This window comes from Oncorhynchus masou, unplaced genomic scaffold, assembly GCF_036934945.1.
Source record: "Oncorhynchus masou masou isolate Uvic2021 unplaced genomic scaffold, UVic_Omas_1.1 unplaced_scaffold_2772, whole genome shotgun sequence".
Lineage (NCBI taxonomy): Eukaryota > Metazoa > Chordata > Actinopteri > Salmoniformes > Salmonidae > Oncorhynchus > Oncorhynchus masou.
The window spans coordinates 17,059-42,271 of NW_027009201.1; the positions used below are offsets into that span (position 1 = coordinate 17,059).

Genomic DNA, 25,213 nt, shown 5'->3' on the forward strand with positions numbered 1-25,213 from the left:
TAGTATGGTGGTGCTATGATAGGTCGATCTAGTATAGTGGTGCTATGATAGGTCAATCTAGTATAGTGGTGCTAACATGTCATAATATATCTGTCTGTTATATGTTTTCTGTAGATCCACGACCAGCAAAGGATAAGGGCCGGTTTCCCGAACACATACTAAGACGAATCCTCGTCCAGGACTTTCTACCACCATAGAAGTGGGTTTTAGTCCACGACTGGACTTCATCTCTGTCTGGGAAAATGGCCCAGTAAGAATGGAGTGTGTTGATTAAATATAAAGATATATATATATATATATATATATATATATGCACACATATGTATATAATAGAAAATAAGGATCTTTGTATCATCATGTAAAAAATGGAAATAACACTGAAGACGGTGATAGTGTTTTCAGTAGAAAAATAAACACGCAAATCTTTTTGGGGTTCTGTCTTTTTTATATAATTTTACAACTGGATTAGAAGATAAAAGAAACAGGTCCATGCCCTGTGATGTAAACGTTGTTGACTACACCTCGCCAAGCTCCGCCTGGTAATCCATGTATGTATGATTTATGTATGTATTCTCTAACCTGGGATGTCATCACATTCAGTGAGGTCAGAATGTTACAGATGCAAATGGCACGAACAGAACTGACTATGTCATCTGAACGTTTTCCGTAAAGTTGTGCCCCTTTACTGGTTGACATCCCAGGTTTGACCCCTCGGGCTAAGGTAAGAGGTCAAGGGGTCGTGGTTTAGAAGTAGTTGACCACCCTGCGGATGGACTGGATGTTGGGGTTCTGGGCCTGCCACTCCACGTGACTGGAGTAGTCTCCTCTCTCCACAATATACATACGGCCGCGGAAGTTAGGTTCCTCATAGAGCACCCAGCTGTGGAGGGAGAGGAGAAGGAGGAGAGGAGAGGGGAGGAGGAGAGAGGAGGAGGAGGAGGAGGAGGAGGAGGAGGAGGAGGAAAGGGGAGGATGAGGAGGAGGAGGAGGAGGAGGAGAGGAGAAGGGAGGAGGAGGGGGAGAGAAGAGGGGGAGGAGGAGGAGGAGGAAAGAAGAAGGGAGGAGGAGGGGGAGAGGGGGAGGGAGGAGAGGAGAAGGGAGGAGGAGGGGGAGATAAGAAAGAGGATGAGGAGGAGGAGGAGGAGGAGGAGGGAGAAGGGAGAAGGAGGGGGAGAGAAGAGGGGGGGGGAGGAGGAGAGGAGAGGGGAGGAGGAGGAGGAGAGAAAAGATGAGGAGGAGGAGGAGGAGAGAAGAGGGGGAGGAGGAGGAGGAGGAGGAGAGGAGAAGGGAAGAGGAGGGGGAGAGAAGAGGGGGAGGAGGAGGAGGAGAGAAGAGGGGGAGGAGGAGGGAGGGAGGAGGGAGGAGGAGGGGGAGGGAGGAAAGGGGAGGAGGAGGAGGAGGAGAGAAGAGGCGGAGGAGGAGGAGGAGAGGAGAAGGGAGGAGGAGGGGGAGAAGAGGAGGAGGAGAGGAGGAGGGGGAGGGAGGAGAGAAGTGGGGGAGGAGGAGGAGGAGGGGAGAAGGGAGGAGGAGGGGGAGGAAGAGGGGGGGGAGGGGGGGGAGGGAGAAGGAGGAGGAGGGGGAGAGAGGGAGGGGGGAGGGGGAGGAGGGAGGAGGAGGAGGAGGAGGGGAGGAGGGAGAGGGAGAAGGGAGGAGGGGGAGAGAAGAGGAGGGGGAGGAGGAGGAGAGGGAGAGGAGAAGGGAGGAGGAGGGGGAGAGAGGAGAGGGGAGAGGGGAGGGGGAGGAGGGGAGGAGGAGGAGAGGGAGAAGGAGGGGGAGGGGGAGGGAGAGGAGGAGGAGAGGAGAAGGGAGGAGGAGGGGGAGATAAGAAAGAGGATGAGGAGGAGGAGGAGGAGATGAGAAGGGAGAAGGAGGGGGAGAGAAGAGGGGGGAGGAGGGAGGGAGAGGAGAGGGGAGGAGGGAGGAGGGGGAGAGAAGAGGAGGAGGAGAGAGGAGGAGGAGGAGGAGGAGGGGGGGGGAGGAGGAGGAGAGGAGAAGGGAAGAGGAGGGGGGAGAAGAGGAGGAGGAGGAGGAGGAGGAGGAGGAGAAGAGGGGGAGGAGGAGGAGGAGAGGAGAACGGAGGAGGAGGGGGAGGAGAGGAGAGGGGAGGAGGAGGAGGAGAGAAGAGGGGGAGGAGGAGGAGGAGAGGGAGAAGGGAGGAGGAGGGGGAGGAGGGGGAGGAGGGAGGAGGAGATGGGAGGAGGAGGAGAAGGGAGGAGGGGGAGAGAAGAGGGGAGGAGGAGGAGAGAAGAGGGGGAGGAGGAGGAGAGGAGAAGGGAGGAGGAGGGAGAGAGAAGAGGAGGAGTACAAGAGAGGGGAGGGGAGGGAGGAGGGGGAGAGAGGAGGGAGGAGGAGGAGGAGAGGAGAGGGAGGGGGAGAGAAGAGGGAGAGGAGGAGGAGGAGAGAGGTGGAGGAGAGGGAGAGAAGAGGAGGAGGAGGAGGAGGAGGAGGGGAGGAGGAGGAGATGGGAGGGGAGGGGAGGGAGGAGGGAGGAGGAGAAGGAGGAGGAGGAGGAGGGGGAGGAGGAGGAGGAGAGGAGAAGGGAGGAGGAGGGGAAGAGAAGAGGGGGAGGCGGAGGAGGAGAGGAGAAGGGAGGGAGGGGGGGGGAGAGGAGGGAGGAGGAGTAGGAGAGTTGAGAAGAGGGAGTGGTGAGAAGAGAAGGAAAGCAGGATGGAGAAGATGAGAATATACAGTATATAAGTCTTTACAATTTCCAGTCACACTGTATGTTAGGGATTACTGTGTAATGTAGTTACCGTAGCTCATTTACTGTATAAAGTGTTTACCGTAGATCATTTACTGTATAAAGTGTTTACCGTAGATCATTTACTGTATAAAGTGTTTACCGTAGATCATTTACTGTATAAAGTGTTTACCGTAGATCATTTACTGTATAAAGTGTTTACTGTAGCAAATGTACTGTATAAAGTGTTTACTGTAGATAATTTACTGTATAAAGTGTTTACCGTAGCTAATTTACTGTATAATGTAGTTACCGTAGCTCATTTACTGTATAATGTAGTTACCGTAGCTCATTTACTGTATAAAGTGTTAACTGTAGCTCATTTACTGTATAAAGTGTTTACCGTAGCTAATTTACTGTATAATGTAGTTACCGTAGCTCATTTACTGTATAAAGTGTTTACCGTAGATAATTTACTGTATAATGTAGTTACCATAGCTCATTTACTGTATAATGTGTTTACTGTAGATAATTTACTGTATAAAGTGTTTAGCGTAGATCATTTACTGTATAAAGTGTTTACCGTAGATAATTTAATGTATAAAGTGTTTACTGTCGCTCATTTACTGTATAAAGTGTTTACCGTAAGTCATTTCATGTATAATGTGGTTACCGTAGCTCATTTACTGTATAAAGTGTTTACCGTAGATATTTACTGTATAAAGTGTTTACCGTAGCTCATTTACTGTATAATGTAGTTACCGTAGCTCATTTACTGTATAATGTAGTTACCGTAGGTCATTTACTGTATAAAGTGTTTACCGTAGATAATTTACTGTATAAAGTGTTTACTGTAGATAATTTACTGTATAAAGTGTTTACCGTAGATAATTTTTACTGTATAAAGTGTTTACCGTAGATAATTTGCTAACTTGAATTGAATGGAGTTGACTTGAATTGAATTGACTTGAATTGACTTGAATTGAATTGACTTGAATTGAATTGACTTGAATTGAATTGACTTGAATTGAATTGAATTGACTTGAATTGAATTGACTTGAATTGACTTGAATTGAATTGACTTGAATTGAATTGACTTGATTTGAATTGAAATGTCAGCAGCAGTTGATTCAGTAGATACGTACGCTCCGTCTCCGTAGACCTTCAGAGAGTTGATGCAGTTCTTGGTCAGACCGCGTCCCTGCAGGAAGGGCACGTCATCACACACCTCAACACACTGGTCAGCAAAGTCAGCTCCCTCAAACAACTCCATCCTGTAGTGTTCTCCATGCTGGAAGAGGAGAGGAGGAGTAGGAGGAAGAGGGGGAGGAAGAGGAGGACGAGAAGGAGGAGCAAGAGGAGAAGGACAATGATGATGAAGAGGAGGATGATGAAGAAGAGGAGGAGGAGGATGAAGAGGAGAAGGAGGAGGAGGAAAGGGGGAGGAGGAGATGGTTGAGGAGAAGGAGGAAGTGGAGGAGGAGGAGGAAGATGGGGAGGAGGAGAAGGGGAGGAGGAGGGTGGAGTGGAGGTGAAGATGGGGGAGAGGAGGAGAAGGAGATGGAGGAGGAGATGGAGGAGGAGGATGAAGAGGAGAAGGAGGAGGAGGAAAGGGGGAGGAGGAGATGGTTGAGGAGAAGGAGGAAGTGGAGGAGGAGGAGGAAGATGGGGAGGAGGAGAAGGGGAGGAGGAGGGTGGAGTGAGGACAAGATGGGGGAGAGGAGGAGAAGGAGGAGGAGATGGAGGAGGAGAAGGGGAGGAGGGTGGAGTGGAAGAAAGGATGGGGAGAGGAGGAGAAGGAGGAAATGGGGACAGAAGGATGAAAAGGAGGAAGAGGAGGAGGAGGAGGAGAGGGGGAGGAAAAATAAGAAATTACATCACTGTGACTTCAAATTTAGGTTCCAAAAACCCTCATCTCAACAGTCAGTCTGTCTGTCTGTCTCCTCTATCTCACATTGTAATGTACCAGTCAGTCAGTCTGTCTCACATTGTAATGTACCAGTCAGTATGTCTGTCTTTTCTATCTCACATTGTAATGTACCAGTCAGTCAGTCTGTCTTCTCTATCTCACATTGTAATGTACCAGTCAGTCAGTCAGTCTCCTCTATCTCACATTGTAATGTACCAGTCTGTCTGTCTGTCTCCTCTATCTCACATTGTAATGTACCAGTCAGTCTGTCTGTCTTCTCTATCTCACATTGTAATGTACCAGTCAGTCAGTCTGTCTTCTCTATCTCACATTGTAATGTACCAGTCAGTCTGTCTGTCTGTCTTCTCTATCTCATATTGTAATGTACCAGTCAGTATGTCTGTCTTCTCTATCTCACATTGTAATGTACCAGTCAGTATGTCTGTCTTCTCTATCTCACATTGTAATGTACCAGTCATTCAGTCTGTCTTCTCTATCTCACATTGTAATGTACCAGTCATTCAGTCTGTCTTCTCTATCTCACATTGTAATGTACCAGTCAGTATGTCTGTCTTCTCTATCTCACATTGTAATGTACCAGTCAGTCAGTCTGTCTGTCTTCTCTATCTCACATTGTAATGTACCAGTCAGTCTGTCTGCGTGTGCCCAAGATACACTTTAGAGTGGCCAATTCACCTGAATATTCTGTGCTGGCTTGACTATTTCTCTTTACACCTCAGTCACACTTTCCAGCTGGACTTGGACTTGGTTTCATAATGTATCTAGTGCCAGTCTTTTTAAAGCGGGTTGAGGGGTGTAAACTGTCCTACTGCTTTTGTCCTCTTCTGACTTTAACCCTTCACGTCAAGTAGCTCTTACAACGCTGTTAGTGTGAAATAACTGTAGTAACAGCGCTGTTAAGAAGTAACCACCAAACTCTGTTACTATGCAAATACAAAGCTTATTACAAAATGACTATATGAGCACCGTAAAAACCTACAGTATTCACAAAGCCTCAGGTTACTGTGGTGGCATAATAGGTTACCGCTGCGTCCGTTACCGCGGCGTCAGTTTCCACAGCATCGGTTTACCGCGAGTGTTAGCGTTTAAACCTCACCATCCTGATAGGTCTGCAGGAGCCCATGTGATCATTGTGGGCGTTCCACCTCTGGAACTCGGGGTAATCTCCGTGCTCCAGCATGTACTGCTGGCCCTTGAAGTCGGGGTGGTCGAAGCAGACGAAGGCCCCGCTCTCCACGCGGATGGAGTTGACGCGGTTCATGAATCCGCGGTCCTGGAAGTTATCACAGTCACCGCAGATCTCCAGCTTCCTGCCCGTGAAGCATTTCCCCTCGTAGAAACAGATCTGTGTAGAATACAGACACAGAGGACAGAACACGGGACAGTTTGGTGAGGTAGAAATAGAGTCTGATCTACAGGATGGAGGATATTACTCATCTTTGTGGCCTGCGCCTGACTCCGCCTTACCCACATCACCTAGACTCTGACAACTACTGTGCTAGCTCAGGTAGTATATTTTCCAGCCTAGATCCAGCAACTATTGTTGGTATGTAAGCAGGCCAGCCCAGTTCCAGCAACTATTGGGGATAAGTAAGCAGGCCAGCCCAGTTCCAGCAACTATTGGGGATACGTAAGCAGGCCAGACCGGTTCCAGCAACTATTGGGGATACGTAAGCAGGCCAGCCCAGTTCCAGCAACTATTGTTGGTATGTAAGCAGGCCAGCCCAGTTCCAGCAACTATTGTTGGTATGTAATCAGGCCTGCCCAGTTCCAGCAACTATTGTGGATATGTAAGCAGGCCAGCCCAGTTCCAGCAACTATTGTTGGTATGTAAGCAGGCCAGCCCAGTTCCAGCAACTATTGTTGGTATGTAAGCAGGCCAGCCCAGTTCCAGCAACTAATGTTCGTATGTAAGCAGGCCTGCCCAGTTCCAGCAACGATGTGGATATGTAAGCAGGCCAGCCCAGTTCCAGCAACTATTGTTGGTATGTAAGCAGGCCAGCCCAGTCCCAGCAACTATTGTTGGTATGCAAGCAGGCCAGCCCAGTTCCAGCAACTATTGTGGATACGTAATCAGGCCAGCCCAGTTCCAGCAACTATTGTGGATACGTAAGCAGGCCAGCCCAGTTCCAGCAACTATTGGGGATAAGTAAGCAGGCCAGCCCAGTTCCAGCAACTATTGGGGATACGTAAGCAGGCCAGACCGGGTCCAGCAACTACTGGGGATACGTAAGCAGGCCAGCCCAGTTCCAGCAACTATTGTGGATACGTAAGCAGGCCAGCCCAGTTCCAGCAACTATTGGGGATAAGTAAGCAGGCCAGCCCAGTTCCAGCAACTATTGGGGATACGTAAGCAGGCCAGACCGGTTCCAGCAACTATTGGGGATACGTAAGCAGGCCAGCCCAGTTCCAGAAACTATTGTTGGTATGCAAGCAGGCCAGCCCAGTTCCAGCAACTATTATTGGTATGTAATCAGGCCAGCCCAGTTCCAGCAACTATTGTGGATATGTAAGCAGGCCAGCCCAGGTTCAGCAACTATTGGGGATACGTAAGCAGGCCAGACCGGGTCCAGCAACTATTGAGGATACGTAAGCAGGCCAGCCCAGTTCCAGAAACTATTGTTGGTATGTAAGCATGCCAGCCCAGTTCCATCAACTATTGTGGATACGTAAGCAGGCCAGCCCAGGTCCAGCAACTATTGTGGATATGTAAGCAGGCCAGCCCAGTTCCAGCAACTATTGTGGATATGTAAGCAGGCCAGCCCAGTTCCAGCCACTATTGTCGGTATTTAAGCAGGCCAGCCCAGTTCCAACAACTATTGTGGATATGTAAGCAGGCCAGCCCAGTTCCAGCAACTATTGTGGATACGTAAGCAGGCCAGCCCAGTTCCAGCAACTATTGTGGATATGTAAGCAGGCCAGCCCAGTTCCAGAAACTATTGTTGGTATGTAAGCAGGCCAGCCCAGTTCCAGCAACTATGTGGATATGTAAGCAGGCCAGCCCAGTTCCAGCAACTATTGTTGGTATGTAAGCAGGCCAGCCCAGTTCCAGCAACTATTGGGGATACGTAAGCAGGCCAGCCCAGTTCCAGCAACTATTGTGGATACGTAAGCAGGCCAGCCTACTTCCAGAAACTATTGTGGATACGTAAGCAGGCCAGCGTAGTTCCAACAACTATTGTGGATACGTAAGCAGGCCAGACTGGGTCCAGCAACTATTGGGGATACGTAAGCAGGCCAGCCCAGGTCCAGCAACTATTGGGGATATGTAAGCAGGCCAGACCGGGTCAAGCAACTATTGGGGATACGTAAGCAGGCCAGACCGGGTCAAGCAACTATTGGGGATACGTAAGCAGGCCAGCCCAGGTCCAGCAACTATTGGGGATACGTAAGCAGGCCAGCCCAGGTCCAGCAACAATTGGGGATACGTAAACAGGCCAGACCAGGTCCAACAACTATTGTAGATACGTAAGCAGGCCAGCCCAGGTCCAGCAACTATTGGGGATACGTAAGCAGGCCAGCCCAGGTCCAGCAACTATTGTTGGTACGTAAGCAGGCCAGCCCAGGTGCAGCAACTATTGGGGATACGTAAGCAGGCCAGCCGAGGTCCAGCAACTATTTGGGATACGTAAGCAGGCCAGCCCAGGTCCAGCAACTATTGGGGATACGTAAGCAGGCCAGCCCAGGTCCAGCAACTATTGGGGATACGTAAGCAGGCCAGCCCAGGTCCAACAACTATTGGGGATACGTAAGCAGGCCAGCCCAGGTCCAACAACTATTGGGGATACGTAAGCAGGCCAGCCCAGGTCCAGCAACTATTGGGGATATGTAAGCAGGCCAGCCCAGGTCCAGCAACTATTGGGGATACGTAAGCAGGCCAGCCCAGGTCCAGCAACTATTGGGGATACGTAAACAGGCCAGACCAGGTCCAACAACTATTGTAGATACGTAAGCAGGCCAGCCCAGGTCCAGCAACTATTGGGGATACGTAAGCAGGCCAGCCCAGGTCCAGCAACTATTGTTGGTACGTAAGCAGGCCAGCCCAGGTCCAGCAACTATTGGGGATACGTAAGCAGGCCAGCCCAGGTCCAACAACTATTTGGGATACGTAAGCAGGCCAACCCAGGTCCAGCAACTATTGGGGATACGTAAGCAGGCCCAGCAACTATTGGGGATACGTAAGCAGGCCAGCCCAGGTCCAACAACTATTGGGGATACATAAGCAGGCCAGCCCAGGTCCAGCAACTATTGGGGATACGTAAGCAGGCCAGCCCAGGTACAGCAACTATTGGGGATACGTAAGCAGGCCAACCCAGGTCCAACAACTATTGGGGATACGTAAGCAGGCCAGCCCAGGTCCAGCAACTATTGGGGATACGTAAGCAGGCCAGCCCAGGTCCAGCAACTATTGGGGATACGTAAACAGGCCAGACCAGGTCCAACAACTATTGTAGATACGTAAGCAGGCCAGCCCAGGTCCAGCAACTATTGGGGATACGTAAGCAGGCCAGCCCAGGTCCAGCAACTATTGTTGGTACGTAAGCAGGCCAGCCCAGGTGCAGCAACTATTGGGGATACGTAAGCAGGCCAGCCGAGGTCCAGCAACTATTTGGGATACGTAAGCAGGCCAGCCCAGGTCCAGCAACTATTGGGGATACGTAAGCAGGCCAGCCCAGGTCCAGCAACAATTGGGGATACGTAAGCAGGCCAGCCCAGGTCCATCAACTATTGGGGATACGTAAGCAGGCCAGCCCAGGTCCAACAACTATTGGGGATACGTAAGCAGGCCAGCCCAGGTCCAGCAACTATTGGGGATACGTAAGCAGGCCAGCCCAGGTCCAGCAACTATTGGGGATACGTAAGCAGGCCAGCCCAGGTCCAGCAACTATTGGGGATACGTAAACAGGCCAGACCAGGTCCAACAACAATTTTTGATACGTAAGCAGGCCAGCCCAGGTCCAGCAACTATTGGGGATACGTAAGCAGGCCAGCCCAGGTCCAGCAACTATTGTTGGTACGTAAGCAGGCCAGCCCAGGTCCAGCAACTATTGGGGATACGTAAGCAGGCCAGCCCAGGTCCAACAACTATTTGGGATACGTAAGCAGGCCAACCCAGGTCCAGCAACTATTGGGGATACGTAAGCAGGCCCAGCAACTATTGGGGATACGTAAGCAGGCCAGCCCAGGTCCAACAACTATTGGGGATACATAAGCAGGCCAGCCCAGGTCCAGCAACTATTGGGGATACGTAAGCAGGCCAGCCCAGGTACAGCAACTATTGGGGATACGTAAGCAGGCCAACCCAGGTCCAACAACTATTGGGGATACGTAAGCAGGCCAGCCCAGGTCCAGCAACTATTGGGGATACGTAAGCAGGCCAGCCCAGGTCCAGAAACTTTTGGGGATACGTATGCAGGCCAGCCCAGGTACAGCAACTATTGGGGATACGTAAGCAGGCCAGCCCAGGTCCAACAACTATTGGGGATACGTAAGCAGGCCAACCCAGGTCCAGCAACTATTGGGGATACGTAAGCAGGCCAGCCCAGGTCCAGCAACTATTGTTGGTACGTAAGCAGGCCAGCCCAGGTGCAGCAACTATTGGGGATACGTAAGCAGGCCAGCCCAGGTCCAACAACTATTGGGGATACGTAAGCAGGCCAGCCCAGGTCCAGCAACTATTGGGGATATGTAAGCAGGCCAGCCCAAGTCCAGCAACAATTGTGGATACGTAAGCAGGCCAGCCCAGGTCCAGCAACTATTGGGGATACGTAAGCAGGCCAACCCAGTAATGTTTTCCCAGCCCTACAACTTGTTTGGCTTTTTTTTCTTTTTTTTTTACCTTTATTTTACTAGGCAAGTCAGTTAAGAACAAATTCTTATTTTCAATGACGGCCTAGGAACAGTGGGTTAACTGCCTACAGATTTGTACCTTGGCAGCTCGGGGATTCGAACTAGCAACCTTTGGCGTACTCGTCCAACGCTCTGACCACTAGGCTACCCTGCCGCCCCATGTCCCAGCCCTCCTGTTTGGGCTCAGTAGTGTGAAAAGACCAACATACATATGCTCCTGTGGGTTAAGAGTCAACAGTGTTGGGGAGTGACTGACTGCAAACAAACTGTAATTGTAATTAGTTACGTTACCAGCAAAAAATATTGTAATCAGATTACCGATACTTTTGAAAAAACTAGATGATTACTACTTGGATTACTTTTAAATTCAGAAAAGATGTTTACGGATGTTTTTCTCCATTTTGACATTAAATTAAACATTAAATTAAGCGTTGAAAAAAGTTACAAGTTTAAGTTTGTTCCGCCTGAGCGAGTCTGGTCACCAACCAGAGACCACTGCGATGACACACCAACTGATGACCACCAATTCAGAGACCACTGTGATGACACACCAACTGATGACCACCAATCAGAGACCACTATGATGACACACCAACTGATGACCACCAATCAGAGACCACTGTGATGACACACCAACTGATGACCACCAATCAGAGACCACTATGATGACACACCAACTGATGACCACCAATCAGAGACCACTGTGATGACACACCAACTGATGACCACCAATCAGAGACCACTGTGATGAGACACCAACTGATGACCACCAATCAGAGACCACTATGATGACAGCTATACATACAGCTCGGTGGAGGTCAAGCACAGTTTCACGTCATGTGACACATTCACCCCTCAAGCAAATGATGTTATAAAACTGCTTAAATCGACACCAATCAACAAAGCCCCGGGACTGGATGGTACCTGACGGCAGGACCAGCAGGAACGTCAGGGACTGTGCTGAGCAGCTCAGTGAGGTTCTAATCCACCTGTTCCAGTCTTTGCTGGAGCCTGGTCTGGTCCCACTGCCAAGGAAAACATCCACTATTATCCCTGTTCCTAAGGAGGACAAGACTCGCTCCCTCAATGGCCACAGGGCTTTGAGGGCTATTGCACCACTTCTGAAGTTTGCTGATGACACAACCCTCCTCTGACACCTCTCAGGGTCTGACCATGTCCCAGCCCTCCTCTAACACCTCTCAGGGTCTGACCATGTCCCAGCCCTCCTCTGACACCTCTCAGGGTCTGACCATGTCCCAGCCCTCCTCTGACACCTCTCAGGGTCTGACCATGTCCCAGCCCTCCTCTAACACCTCTCAGGGTCTGACCATGTCCCAGCCCTCCTCTGACACCTCTCAGGGTCTGACCATGTCCCAGCCCTCCTCTGACACCTCTCAGGGTCTGACCATGTCCCAGCCCTCCTCTGACACCTCTCAGGGTCTGACCATGTCCCAGCCCTCCTCTAACACCTCTCAGGGTCTGACCATGTCCCAGCCCTCCTCTAACACCTCTCAGGGTCTGACCATGTCCCAGCCCTCCTCTGACACCTCTCAGGGTCTGACCATGTCCCAGCCCTCCTCTGACACCTCTCAGGGTCTGACCATGTCCCAGCCCTCCTCTACCACCTCTCAGGGTCTGACCATGTCCCAGGCCTCCTCTGACACCTCTCAGGGTCTGACCATGTCCCAGCCCTCCTCTGACTCCTCTCAGGGTCTGACCATGTCCCAGCCCTCCTCTGACACCTCTCAGGGTCTGACCATGTCCCAGCCCTCCTCTGACACCTCTCAGGGTCTGACCATGTCCCAGCCCTCCTCTGCCACCTCTCAGGGTCTGAGTAGGTCCATGTCCCAGCCCTCCTCTAACACCTCTCAGGGTCTGACCATGTCCCAGCCCTCCTCTAACACCTCTCAGGGTCTGACCATGTCCCAGCCCTCCTCTAACACCTCTCAGGGTCTGACCATGTCCCAGCCCTCCTCTAACACCTCTCAGGGTCTGACCATGTCCCAGCCCTCCTCTAACACCTCTCAGGGTCTGACCATGTCCCAGCCCTCCTCTGACACCTCTCAGGGTCTGACCATGTCCCAGCCCTCCTCTGACACCTCTCAGGGTCTGACCATGTCCCAGCCCTCCTCTGACACCTCTCAGGGTCTGACCATGTCCCAGCCCTCCTCTGACACCTCTCAGGGTCTGACCATGTCCCAGCCCTCTGACACCTCTCAGGGTCTGACCATGTCCCAGCCCTCCTCTAGCACCTCTCAGGGTCTGACCATGTCCCAGCCCTCTGACACCTCTCAGGGTCTGACCATGTCCCAGCCCTCTGACACCTCTCAGGGTCTGAGTAGGTCCATGTCCCAGCCCTCTGACACCTCTCAGGGTCTGACCATGTCCCAGCCCTCCTCTGACACCTCTCAGGGTCTGTCCATGTCCCAGCCCTCCTCTAACACCTCTCAGGGTCTGACCATGTCCCAGCCCTCCTCTAACACCTCTCAGGGTCTGACCATGTCCCAGCCCTCCTCTAACACCTCTCAGGGTCTGACCATGTCCCAGCCCTCCTCTGACACCTCTCAGGGTCTGACCATGTCCCAGCCCTCCTCTGACACCTCTCAGGGTCTGACCATGTCCCAGCCCTCTGACACCTCTCAGGGTCTGACCATGTCCCAGCCCTCCTCTAGCACCTCTCAGGGTCTGACCATGTCCCAGCCCTCTGACACCTCTCAGGGTCTGACCATGTCCCAGCCCTCCTCTCACACCTCTCAGGGTCTGAGTAGGTCCATGTCTCAGCCCTCCAGGACTTCATTGACTGGTGTGACAGTACGGTGCTGGAGTTGAATGTCTCCAAGATGAAAGAAATCGACTTCAGGATGGATTAGGTGATCATCCAAGGTGAGGAAGTAGACATTGTGGACGATTATAAATATCTTGGTACCATCTTCTATAACACACTGAAGTATGAAAAAAAAAAACACAGACGCAATCATCAAAAAAATCTCACCAGAAACAATTACTTCCTCAGGAAACAGACTTCATTCAGCGTCCACAAAACCGTTTACAGTTCTTTCATACAAAAGCGTTGTGTTTCTTCTTCGTATGCTGGATACGCCTTTAAGCCATTGTGAACGGCTTCAGCAAAATCAGTGCCTCTCAGAAGTCTGGCTTCATTCTGTGAGCAGCAGGCCAAGGAGGAAGGCCCATGACATCCTGGGGGACAGCACCCATGTCCTCAACCCGCAGTTCAAACTGCTCCGTTTTTGACTGCTCTGTCTCAAGTGCTCCACCAATAGGAGCCGGGCCTCGTTTATAACCGAGGCCATCTTCCTGGTTAACAGGACCATTAATAAGGAAGACATAGAGACTATTCATTCTAGAGATAGTATAGCCCTGACGTTAATTAACATCTGTGACTACCATGAACTTTCAGTTTCTTAAAATTGCACTACGCCCCCTTAACTGATGCTTTAATAAATGTATACATGTATTTGTTATACTGTTAGAGTGTATTTGTCCTGTCTGAAGCACCTTGCATGTCACCCTTTGGTCTTAGTATTGTGTGTTTTAGTTTATTAGTTAGTCAGACCAGGGTGTGACATGGGGTCATTATGTATTGTATTTTCGTTTTGGGTTTGTAGTTGATTAGGGGTGTGTGTGTGTGTGTTAATTAGGTTGGCTGCCTGAGGCGGTTCTCAATCGGAGTCAGGTGCTTCTCGTTGTCGCTGATTGGGAACCGTATTTAGGTAGCCTGATTTCGCTTTGCATTTCGTGGGTGATTGTCCCTGTCTCTGTGTAGGTTGCACCAGTCAGGCTGTATTAGGTTTCGTTCTGTTTGTTGTTTTTTTGTATTTATTTAGTTATTCGTGTTAGTTCGTTCGTTTTGTCTTCTTTAAATAAACATGAGTAACTTACACGCTGCATTTCGGTCCGACTCTCCTTCAACAACAAAAGTATCCTTCAACAAACGCCGTTACATTGCAGCCCAGAATGAATCGCCACATTGGGATTAATACGTTTGTATTGTATTGTATTAGATTTTACTGTAGTGTAACGAAGAGGAAAATATGCTCCTGTGGATTAGGTGTCAATGTCTAAAAAAAAAGTTTTTAAAAAGTAGTAAGCCGTTTCAAAGTTGATAATTGTCTAAAATGCTAAAATTGTTTGTGATGGGACCTTTCGTTTTTGCCGTAACCTTGAACCTTAACCCCGTAACCTTCTGTCTTATTTTCCGATACCAAACGTAACATATAATACTAATTTGAGAGTCTCGGATTTACGTTTAGTATGTTACGTCTAGTCTATGAGCCCGGGCTGGTATAGCGGTATGTATAGCTGGATACTGTATGTATAGCTGGATACTGTATTCAGGGTAAATCAGGTTACAGATATTTTAGACTTTCTGGGGAGAAAAACTAGATTACTTATTGGATTGCTTTTAAATCCAGAAAAAAAAACATTGATTGACACCTTTCTGCTTTCTAAAGGGCATTCAATTTAGCATTGAAAAAAAGATGCACGTTTAGGTTTATTCCACTTGAGCGAGACTGACCACATGTCAGAGATCACTATGATGGCACACCAAATGTGTTTGATGGATTACTATCTTCTAATGCCTTTTGAGGGGAAAGCAACCAAAAAAGTATCGGAAGGTAATCAGATTCCGTTACTGAGTTTGGGTAATCCAGACGTTACTGAGTTTGGGTAATCCAGACGTTACTGAGTTTGGGTAATCCAGACGTTACTGAGTTTGGGTAATCCAGACGTTACTGATAACATTTTTGGACAGGTAACTAGTAACTGTAACATAATACATGTTGAATGTAACCTGCCAAAACCTGACAGTATGTACAGTGAAAGTATTCAGACCCCGTGACTTTTTCCACATCTTGTTACGTTACAGCCTTATTCTGCAATGGATTAAAAAAATTAAAAATAATTTTCCATAGAGCCCCGAGACAGGATTGTGGCGAGGCAAAGATCTGGGGAAAGGTACCAAAAAAACGTCTGCTGTATACTGTATGTATAGCTGTATACTGCATGTATACTGTATGTATAGCTGTATACTGTATGTATAGCTGAATAATGTATGTTTAGCTGTATACTGTATGTTTAGCTGTATACTGTATGTTTAGCTGTATACTGTATGTATAGCTGTATACTGCATGTATACTGTATGTATAGCTGTATACTGTATGTATAGCTGAATAATGTATGTTTAGCTGTATACTGTATGTTTAGCTGTATACTGTATGTTTAGCTGTATACTGTATGTATAGCTGAATACTGTATGTATAGCTGTATACTGTATGTATAGCTGTATACTGTATGTATAGCTGTATACTGCATGTATACTGTATGTATAGCTGTATACTGTATGTATAGCTGAATACTGTATGTTTAGCTGTATACTGTATGTTTAGCTGTATACTGTATGAATAGCTGAATACTGTATGTATAGCTGTGTTCTGTATGTTTAGCTGTATACTGTATGTATACTGTATATATACTGTATGTATACTGTATGTATACTGTATGTATAGCTGTATACTGCATGTATACTGTATGTATAGCTGTACACTGTATGTATAGCTGTATACTGCATGTATACTGTATGTATAACTGTATACTGTATGTATAGCTGAATACTGTATGTTTAGCTGTATACTGTATGTTTAGCTGTATACTGTATGTATAGCTGTATACTGTATGTATAGCTGTATACTGTATGTTTAGCTGTATACTGTATGTATACTGTATATATACTGTATGTATACTGTATGTATGGCTGTATACTGTATGTATAGCTGTATACTGCATGTATACTGTATGTATAGCTGTATACTGTATGTATAGCTGAATACTGTATGTTTAGCTGTATACTGTATGCTTAGCTGTATACTGTATGTATAGCTGTATACTGTATGTATAGCTGTATACTGTATGTATAGCTGTGTACTGTATGTTTAGCTGTATACTGTATGTATATTGTATATATACTGTATGTATACTGTATGTATAGCTGTATACTGCATGTATACTGTATGTATAGCTGTATACTGTATGTATAGCTGAATACTGTATGTTTAGCTGTATACTGTATGTTTAGCTGTATACTGTATGTATAGCTGAATACTCTATGTATAGCTGTGTACTGTATGTTTAGCTGTATACTGTATGTATACTGTATATATACAGTATGTATACAGTATGTATAGCTGTATACAGCATGTATACTGTCTGTATAGCTGTACACTGTATGTATAGCTGTATACTGCATGTAAACTGTATGTAAAGCTGTATACTGGATGTCTAGCTCTATACTGTATGTATAGCTGAATACTGTATGTTTAGCTGTATACTGTATGTTTAGCTGTATACTGTATGTATATACTGCATGTATAGCTGTATAATGTATGTTTAGCTGTATACTGTATGTATATACTGTATGTTTAGCTGCATACTGTACGTGTAGCTGAAAACTGTATGTATAGCTGTATACTGCATGTATTCTGTATGTATAGCTGTATACTGTATGTATAGCTGTATACTGTATGTTTAGCTGTATACTGTATGTATAGCTCTATACTGCATGTATACTGTATGTATAGCTGTATACTGTATGTATAGCTGTATACTGTATGTTTAGCTGTATACTGTATGTATAGCTCTATACTGCATGTATACTGTATGTATAGCTGTATACTGTATGTTTAGCTGTATACTGTACGTGTAGCTGTATAGTGTATGTATAGCTGTATACTGTATGTATAGCTTTATACTGTATGTTTAGCTGTATACTGTATGTATAGCTGTACACTGTATGTATAGCTGTATACTGTATGTATAGCTGTATACTGCATGTATACTGTATGTATAGCTGTATACTGTATGTATAGCTTTATACTGTATGTATAGCTGTATACTATATGTATTGCTGTACACTGTATGTATAGCTGTACACTGTATGTTAAGCTGTATACTGTATGTATAGCTGTATAATATATATTTAGATGTATACTGTATGTTTAGCTGTATACAGTATGTATAGTTGTTTAGCTGTATACTGTATGTATAGTTGTATACCGTATGTGTAGCTGTATACTGTATGTATAGCTGTTTAGCTGTATACTGTATGTATAGCTGTATACTGTATGTATACTGTATATATAGCTGTATACTGTATGTATAGCAGTATACTGCATGTATAGGTGTATACTGCTTGTATACTGTATATATAGCTGTATACTGTATGTATAGCTCTATACTGCATGTATACTGCATGTATAGCTGTATACTGTATGTATAGCTGTATAATGTATGTACAGCTGTATACTGCATGCATACTGTATGTATAGCTGTATACAGTATGTATAACTGAATACTGTATGTATAGCTGTGTACTGTATGTTTAGCTGTATACTGTATGTATACTGTATATATACTGTATGTATAGCTGTATACTGCATGTATACTGTATGTATAGCTGTATACTGTATGCATAGCTGTATACTGCATGTATACTGTATGTATAGCTGTATACTGTATGTATAGCTGTATACTGCATGTATACTGTATGTATAGCTGTATACTGTATGTACAGCTGAATACTGTATGTATAGCTGTGTACTGTATGTTTAGATGTACACTGTATGTTTAGCTGTATACTGTATGTATATACTGTAAACTGTATGTATATACTGTATGTATATCTGTATACTGTATGTGTAGCTGTATACTGTATGTACAGCTGTATACTGTATGTATAGCTGTATACTGTATGTTTAGCTGTATACTGTATGTATAGCTCTATACTGCATGTATACTGTATGTATAGCTGTATACTGTATGTATAGCTGTATACTGTATGTATAGCTGTACACTGTATGTTTAGCTGTATACTGTATGTATAGCTGTATACTGCATGTATACTGTATGGATAGGTTTATACTGTATGTATAGCTGTATACTGCATGTATACTGTATGTATAGCTGTATACTGTATGTATAGCTGAATACTGTATGTATAGCTGTGTACTGGATGTTTAGCTGTATACTGTATGTATACTGTATATATACTGTATGTATACTGTATGATTAGCTGTATACTGTATGTATAGTGTATATAAACTGTATGTATACTGTATGTACAGCTGTATACTGCTTGTATACTGTATATATAGCTGTATACTGTATGTATAGCTGTATACTGCATGTTTAGCTGTATACTGTATGTATAGCTGTATACTGTATGTATACTGTATGTTTAGCTGTATACTGTATGTATAGCTGTTTAGCTGTATACTGTATGTATAGCTGTATACTGTATGTATACTGTATATATACTGTATGTATACTGTATGTACAGCTGTATACTGCTTGTATACTGTATATATAGCTGTATACTGTATGTATAGCTGTATACTGCATGTATACTGTATGGATAGCTGTATACTGTATGTATAGCTGTATACTGCATGTATACTGTATGTATAGCTGTATACTGTATGTATAGCTGAATACTGTATGTATAGCTGTGTACTGTATGTTTAGCTGTATACTGTATGTATACTGTATATATACTGTATGTATACTGTATGATTAGCTGTATACTGTATGTATACTGTATATATACTGTATGTATACTGTATGTATAGCTGTATACTGCATGTATACTGTATGTATAGCTGTATTCTGTATGTATAGCTGAATACTGTATGTTTAGCTATATATTGTATGTATAGCTGAATACTGTATGTATAGCTGTGTACTGTATGTTTTGCTGTATACTGTATGTATACTGTATATATACTGTATGTATAGCTGTATACTGCATGTATACTGTATGTATAGCTGTTTACTGTATGTATAGCTGTATACTGCATGTATACTGTATGTATAGCTGTATACTGTATGTATGGCTGTATACTGTATGTATAGCTGTATACTGCATGTATACTGTATGTATAGCTGTATACTGTATGTATAGCTGAATACTGTATGTTTAGCTGTATACTGTATGCTTAGCTGTATACTGTATGTATAGCTGTATACTGTATGTATAGCTGTATACTGTATGTATAGCTGTGTACTGTATGTTTAGCTGTATACTGTATGTATATTGTATATATACTGTATGTATACTGTATGTATAGCTGTATACTGCATGTATACTGTATGTATAGCTGTATACTGTATGTATAGCTGAATACTGTATGTTTAGCTGTATACTGTATGTTTAGCTGTATACTGTATGTATAGCTGAATACTCTATGTATAGCTGTGTACTGTATGTTTAGCTGTATACTGTATGTATACTGTATATATACAGTATGTATACAGTATGTATAGCTGTATACAGCATGTATACTGTCTGTATAGCTGTACACTGTATGTATAGCTGTATACTGCATGTAAACTGTATGTAAAGCTGTATACTGGATGTCTAGCTCTATACTGTATGTATAGCTGAATACTGTATGTTTAGCTGTATACTGTATGTTTAGCTGTATACTGTATGTATATACTGCATGTATAGCTGTACAATGTATGTTTAGCTGTATACTGTATGTATATACTGTATGTTTAGCTGCATACTGTACGTGTAGCTGAAAACTGTATGTATAGCTGTATACTGCATGTATTCTGTATGTATAGCTGTATACTGTATGTATAGCTGTATACTGTATGTTTAGCTGTATACTGTATGTATAGCTCTATACTGCATGTATACTGTATGTATAGCTGTATACTGTATGTATAGCTGTATACTGTATGTTTAGCTGTATACTGTATGTATAGCTCTATACTGCATGTATACTGTATGTATAGCTGTATACTGTATGTTTAGCTGTATACTGTACGTGTAGCTGTATAGTGTATGTATAGCTGTATACTGTATGTATAGCTTTATACTGTATGTTTAGCTGTATACTGTATGTATAGCTGTACACTGTATGTATAGCTGTATACTGTATGTATAGCTGTATACTGCATGTATACTGTATGTATAGCTGTATACTGTATGTATAGCTTTATACTGTATGTATAGCTGTATACTATATGTATTGCTGTACACTGTATGTATAGCTGTACACTGTATGTTAAGCTGTATACTGTATGTATAGCTGTATAATATATATTTAGATGTATACTGTATGTTTAGCTGTATACAGTATGTATAGTTGTTTAGCTGTATACTGTATGTATAGTTGTATACCGTATGTGTAGCTGTATACTGTATGTATAGCTGTTTAGCTGTATACTGTATGTATAGCTGTATACTGTATGTATACTGTATATATAGCTGTATACTGTATGTATAGCAGTATACTGCATGTATAGGTGTATACTGCTTGTATACTGTATATATAGCTGTATACTGTATGTATAGCTCTATACTGCATGTATACTGCATGTATAGCTGTATACTGTATGTATAGCTGTATAATGTATGTACAGCTGTATACTGCATGCATACTGTATGTATAGCTGTATACAGTATGTATAACTGAATACTGTATGTATAGCTGTGTACTGTATGTTTAGCTGTATACTGTATGTATACTGTATATATACTGTATGTATAGCTGTATACTGCATGTATACTGTATGTATAGCTGTATACTGTATGCATAGCTGTATACTGCATGTATACTGTATGTATAGCTGTATACTGTATGTATAGCTGTATACTGCATGTATACTGTATGTATAGCTGTATACTGTATGTACAGCTGAATACTGTATGTATAGCTGTGTACTGTATGTTTAGATGTACACTGTATGTTTAGCTGTATACTGTATGTATATACTGTAAACTGTATGTATATACTGTATGTATATCTGTATACTGTATGTGTAGCTGTATACTGTATGTACAGCTGTATACTGTATGTATAGCTGTATACTGTATGTTTAGCTGTATACTGTATGTATAGCTCTATACTGCATGTATACTGTATGTATAGCTGTATACTGTATGTATAGCTGTATACTGTATGTATAGCTGTACACTGTATGTTTAGCTGTATACTGTATGTATAGCTGTATACTGTATGTATACTGTATGTTTAGCTGTATACTGTATGTATAGCTGTTTAGCTGTATACTGTATGTATAGCTGTATACTGTATGTATACTGTATATATACTGTATGTATACTGCATGTACAGCTGTATACTGCTTGTATACTGTATATATAGCTGTATACTGTATGTATAGCTGTATACTGCATGTATACTGTATGGATAGGTTTATACTGTATGTATAGCTGTATACTGTATGTATACTGTATGTTTAGCTGTATACTGTATGTATAGCTGTTTAGCTGTATACTGTATGTATAGCTGTATACTGTATGTATACTGTATATATACTGTATGTATACTGTATGTACAGCTGTATACTGCTTGTATACTGTATATATAGCTGTATACTGTATGTATAGCTGTATACTGCATGTATACTGTATGGATAGCTGTATACTGTATGTATAGCTGTATACTGCATGTATACTGTATGTATAGCTGTATACTGTATGTATAGCTGAATACTGTATGTATAGCTGTGTACTGTATGTTTAGCTGTATACTGTATGTATACTGTATATATACTGTATGTATACTGTATGATTAGCTGTATACTGTATGTATACTGTATATATACTGTATGTATACTGTATGTATAGCTGTATACTGCATGTATACTGTATGTATAGCTGTATTCTGTATGTATAGCTGAATACTGTATGTTTAGCTATATATTGTATGTATAGCTGAATACTGTATGTATAGCTGTGTACTGTATGTTTTGCTGTATACTGTATGTATACTGTATATATACTGTATGTATAGCTGTATACTGCATGTATACTGTATGTATAGCTGTTTACTGTATGTATAGCTGTATACTGCATGTATACTGTATGTATAGCTGTATACTGTATGTATGGCTGTATACTGTATGTATAGCTGTATACTGCATGTATACTGTATGTATAGCTGTATACTGTATGTATAGCTGAATACTGTATGTTTAGCTGTATACTGTATGCTTAGCTGTATACTGTATGTATAGCTGTATACTGTATGAATAGCTGTATACTGTATGTATAGCTGTGTACTGTATGTTTAGCTGTATACTGTATGTATATTGTATATATACTGTATGTATACTGTATGTATAGCTGTATACTGCATGTATACTGTATGTATAGCTGTATACTGTATGTATAGCTGAATACTGTATGTTTAGCTGTATACTGTATGTTTAGCTGTATACTGTATGTATAGCTGAATACTCTATGTATAGCTGTGTACTGTATGTTTAGCTGTATACTGTATGTATACTGTATATATACAGTATGTATACAGTGTGTATAGCTGTATACAGCATGTATACTGTCTGTATAGCTGTACACTGTATGTATAGCTGTATACTGCATGTAAACTGTATGTAAAGATGTATACTGGATGTCTAGCTCTATACTGTATGTATAGCTGAATACTGTATGTTTAGCTGTATACTGTATGTTTAGCTGTATACTGTATGTATATACTGCATGTATAGCTGTATAATGTATGTTTAGCTGTATACTGTATGTATATGCTGTATGTTTAGCTGCATACTGTACGTGTAGCTGAAAACTGTATGTATAGCTGTATACTGCATGTATTCTGTATGTATAGCTGTATACTGTATGTATAGCTGTATACTGTATGTTTAGCTGTATACTGTATGTATAGCTCTATACTGCATGTATACTGTATGTATAGCTGTATACTGTATGTATAGCTGTATACTGTATGTTTAGCTGTATACTGTATGTATAGCTCTATACTGCATGTATACTGTATGTATAGCTGTATACTGTATGTTTAGCTGTATACTGTACGTGTAGCTGTATAGTGTATGTATAGCTGTATACTGTATGTATAGCTTTATACTGTATGTTTAGCTGTATACTGTATGTATAGCTGTACACTGTATGTATAGCTGTATACTGTATGTATAGCTGTATACTGCATGTATACTGTATGTATAGCTGTATACTGTATGTATAGCTTTATACTGTATGTATAGCTGTATACTATATGTATTGCTGTACACTGTATGTATAGCTGTACACTGTATGTTAAGCTGTATACTGTATGTATAGCTGTATAATATATATTTAGATGTATACTGTATGTTTAGCTGTATACAGTATGTATAGTTGTTTAGCTGTATACTGTATGTATAGTTGTATACCGTATGTGTAGCTGTATACTGTATGTATAGCTGTTTAGCTGTATACTGTATGTATAGCTGTATACTGTATGTATACTGTATATATAGCTGTATACTGTATGTATAGCAGTATACTGCATGTATAGGTGTATACTGCTTGTATACTGTATATATAGCTGTATACTGTATGTATAGCTCTATACTGCATGTATACTGCATGTATAGCTGTATACTGTATGTATAGCTGTATAATGTATGTACAGCTGTATACTGCATGCATACTGTATGTATAGCTGTATACAGTATGTATAACTGAATACTGTATGTATAGCTGTGTACTGTATGTTTAGCTGTATACTGTATGTATACTGTATATATACTGTATGTATAGCTGTATACTGCATGTATACTGTATGTATAGCTGTATACTGTATGCATAGCTGTATACTGCATGTATACTGTATGTATAGCTGTATACTGTATGTATAGCTGTATACTGCATGTATACTGTATGTATAGCTGTATACTGTATGTACAGCTGAATACTGTATGTATAGCTGTGTACTGTATGTTTAGATGTACACTGTATGTTTAGCTGTATACTGTATGTATATACTGTAAACTGTATGTATATACTGTATGTATATCTGTATACTGTATGTGTAGCTGTATACTGTATGTACAGCTGTATACTGTATGTATAGCTGTATACTGTATGTTTAGCTGTATACTGTATGTATAGCTCTATACTGCATGTATACTGTATGTATAGCTGTATACTGTATGTATAGCTGTATACTGTATGTATAGCTGTACACTGTATGTTTAGCTGTATACTGTATGTATAGCTGTATACTGTATGTATACTGTATGTTTAGCTGTATACTGTATGTATAGCTGTTTAGCTGTATACTGCATGTACAGCTGTATACTGCTTGTATACTGTATATATAGCTGTATACTGTATGTATAGCTGTATACTGCATGTATACTGTATGGATAGGTTTATACTGTATGTATAGCTGTATACTGCATGTATACTGTATGTATAGCTGTATACTGTATGTATAGCTGAATACTGTATGTATAGCTGTGTACTGGATGTTTAGCTGTATACTGTATGTATACTGTATATATACTGTATGTATACTGTATGATTAGCTGTATACTGTATGTATACTGTATATAAACTGTATGTACACTGTATGTACAGCTGTATACTGCTTGTATACTGTATATATAGCTGTATACTGTATGTATAGCTGTATACTGCATGTTTAGCTGTATACTGTATGTATAGCTGTATACTGTATGTATACTGTATGTTTAGCTGTATACTGTATGTATAGCTGTTTAGCTGTATACTGTATGTATAGCTGTATACTGTATGTATACTGTATATATACTGTATGTATACTGTATGTACAGCTGTATACTGCTTGTATACTGTATATATAGCTGTATACTGTATGTATAGCTGTATACTGCATGTATACTGTATGGATAGCTGTATACTGTATGTATAGCTGTATACTGCA

At 42.8% G+C, this 25,213-nt stretch overlaps 2 protein-coding genes across 2 annotated transcripts; one reads left to right on the forward strand and one right to left on the reverse strand.

The window, feature by feature from the left end:
• Window positions 1-433: 433 nt before the first annotated feature.
• LOC135533881 (gamma-crystallin N-B-like) lies at window positions 434-6,083 on the reverse strand. Its single transcript, XM_064961083.1, has 4 exons — window positions 6,078-6,083; window positions 5,707-5,955; window positions 3,826-3,971; window positions 434-880 (listed from the first exon to the last, which is right to left on the reverse strand). Exons 1-4 carry the CDS (start codon window positions 6,081-6,083, stop codon window positions 745-747), a joined length of 537 nt encoding a protein of 178 aa, XP_064817155.1. The 3' UTR covers window positions 434-744.
• A 5,294-nt stretch (window positions 6,084-11,377) lies between these two features.
• Window positions 11,378-13,271, forward strand: LOC135533882 (uncharacterized; the record flags this gene model as incomplete). The annotated part of the gene is made up of 2 exons (XM_064961084.1): window positions 11,378-11,479; window positions 11,625-13,271. Coding segments are annotated over exons 1-2 (1,749 nt in total), but the record flags the coding sequence as incomplete, so codon positions are not given.
• Window positions 13,272-25,213: the final 11,942 nt, after the last annotated feature.

Excerpts from the sequence above, each read along its gene's own strand:
- LOC135533881 (XM_064961083.1), bottom strand. Across the intron at positions 3,972-5,706 it reads CCTGCAGACCTATCAGGATG|CATGGAGAACACTACAGGAT; the intron begins GTGAGGTTTAAA and ends CTCCTCTTCCAG. Across the intron at positions 881-3,825 it reads AAGGTCTACGGAGACGGAGC|CTGGGTGCTCTATGAGGAAC; the intron begins GTACGTATCTAC and ends CTCCCTCCACAG.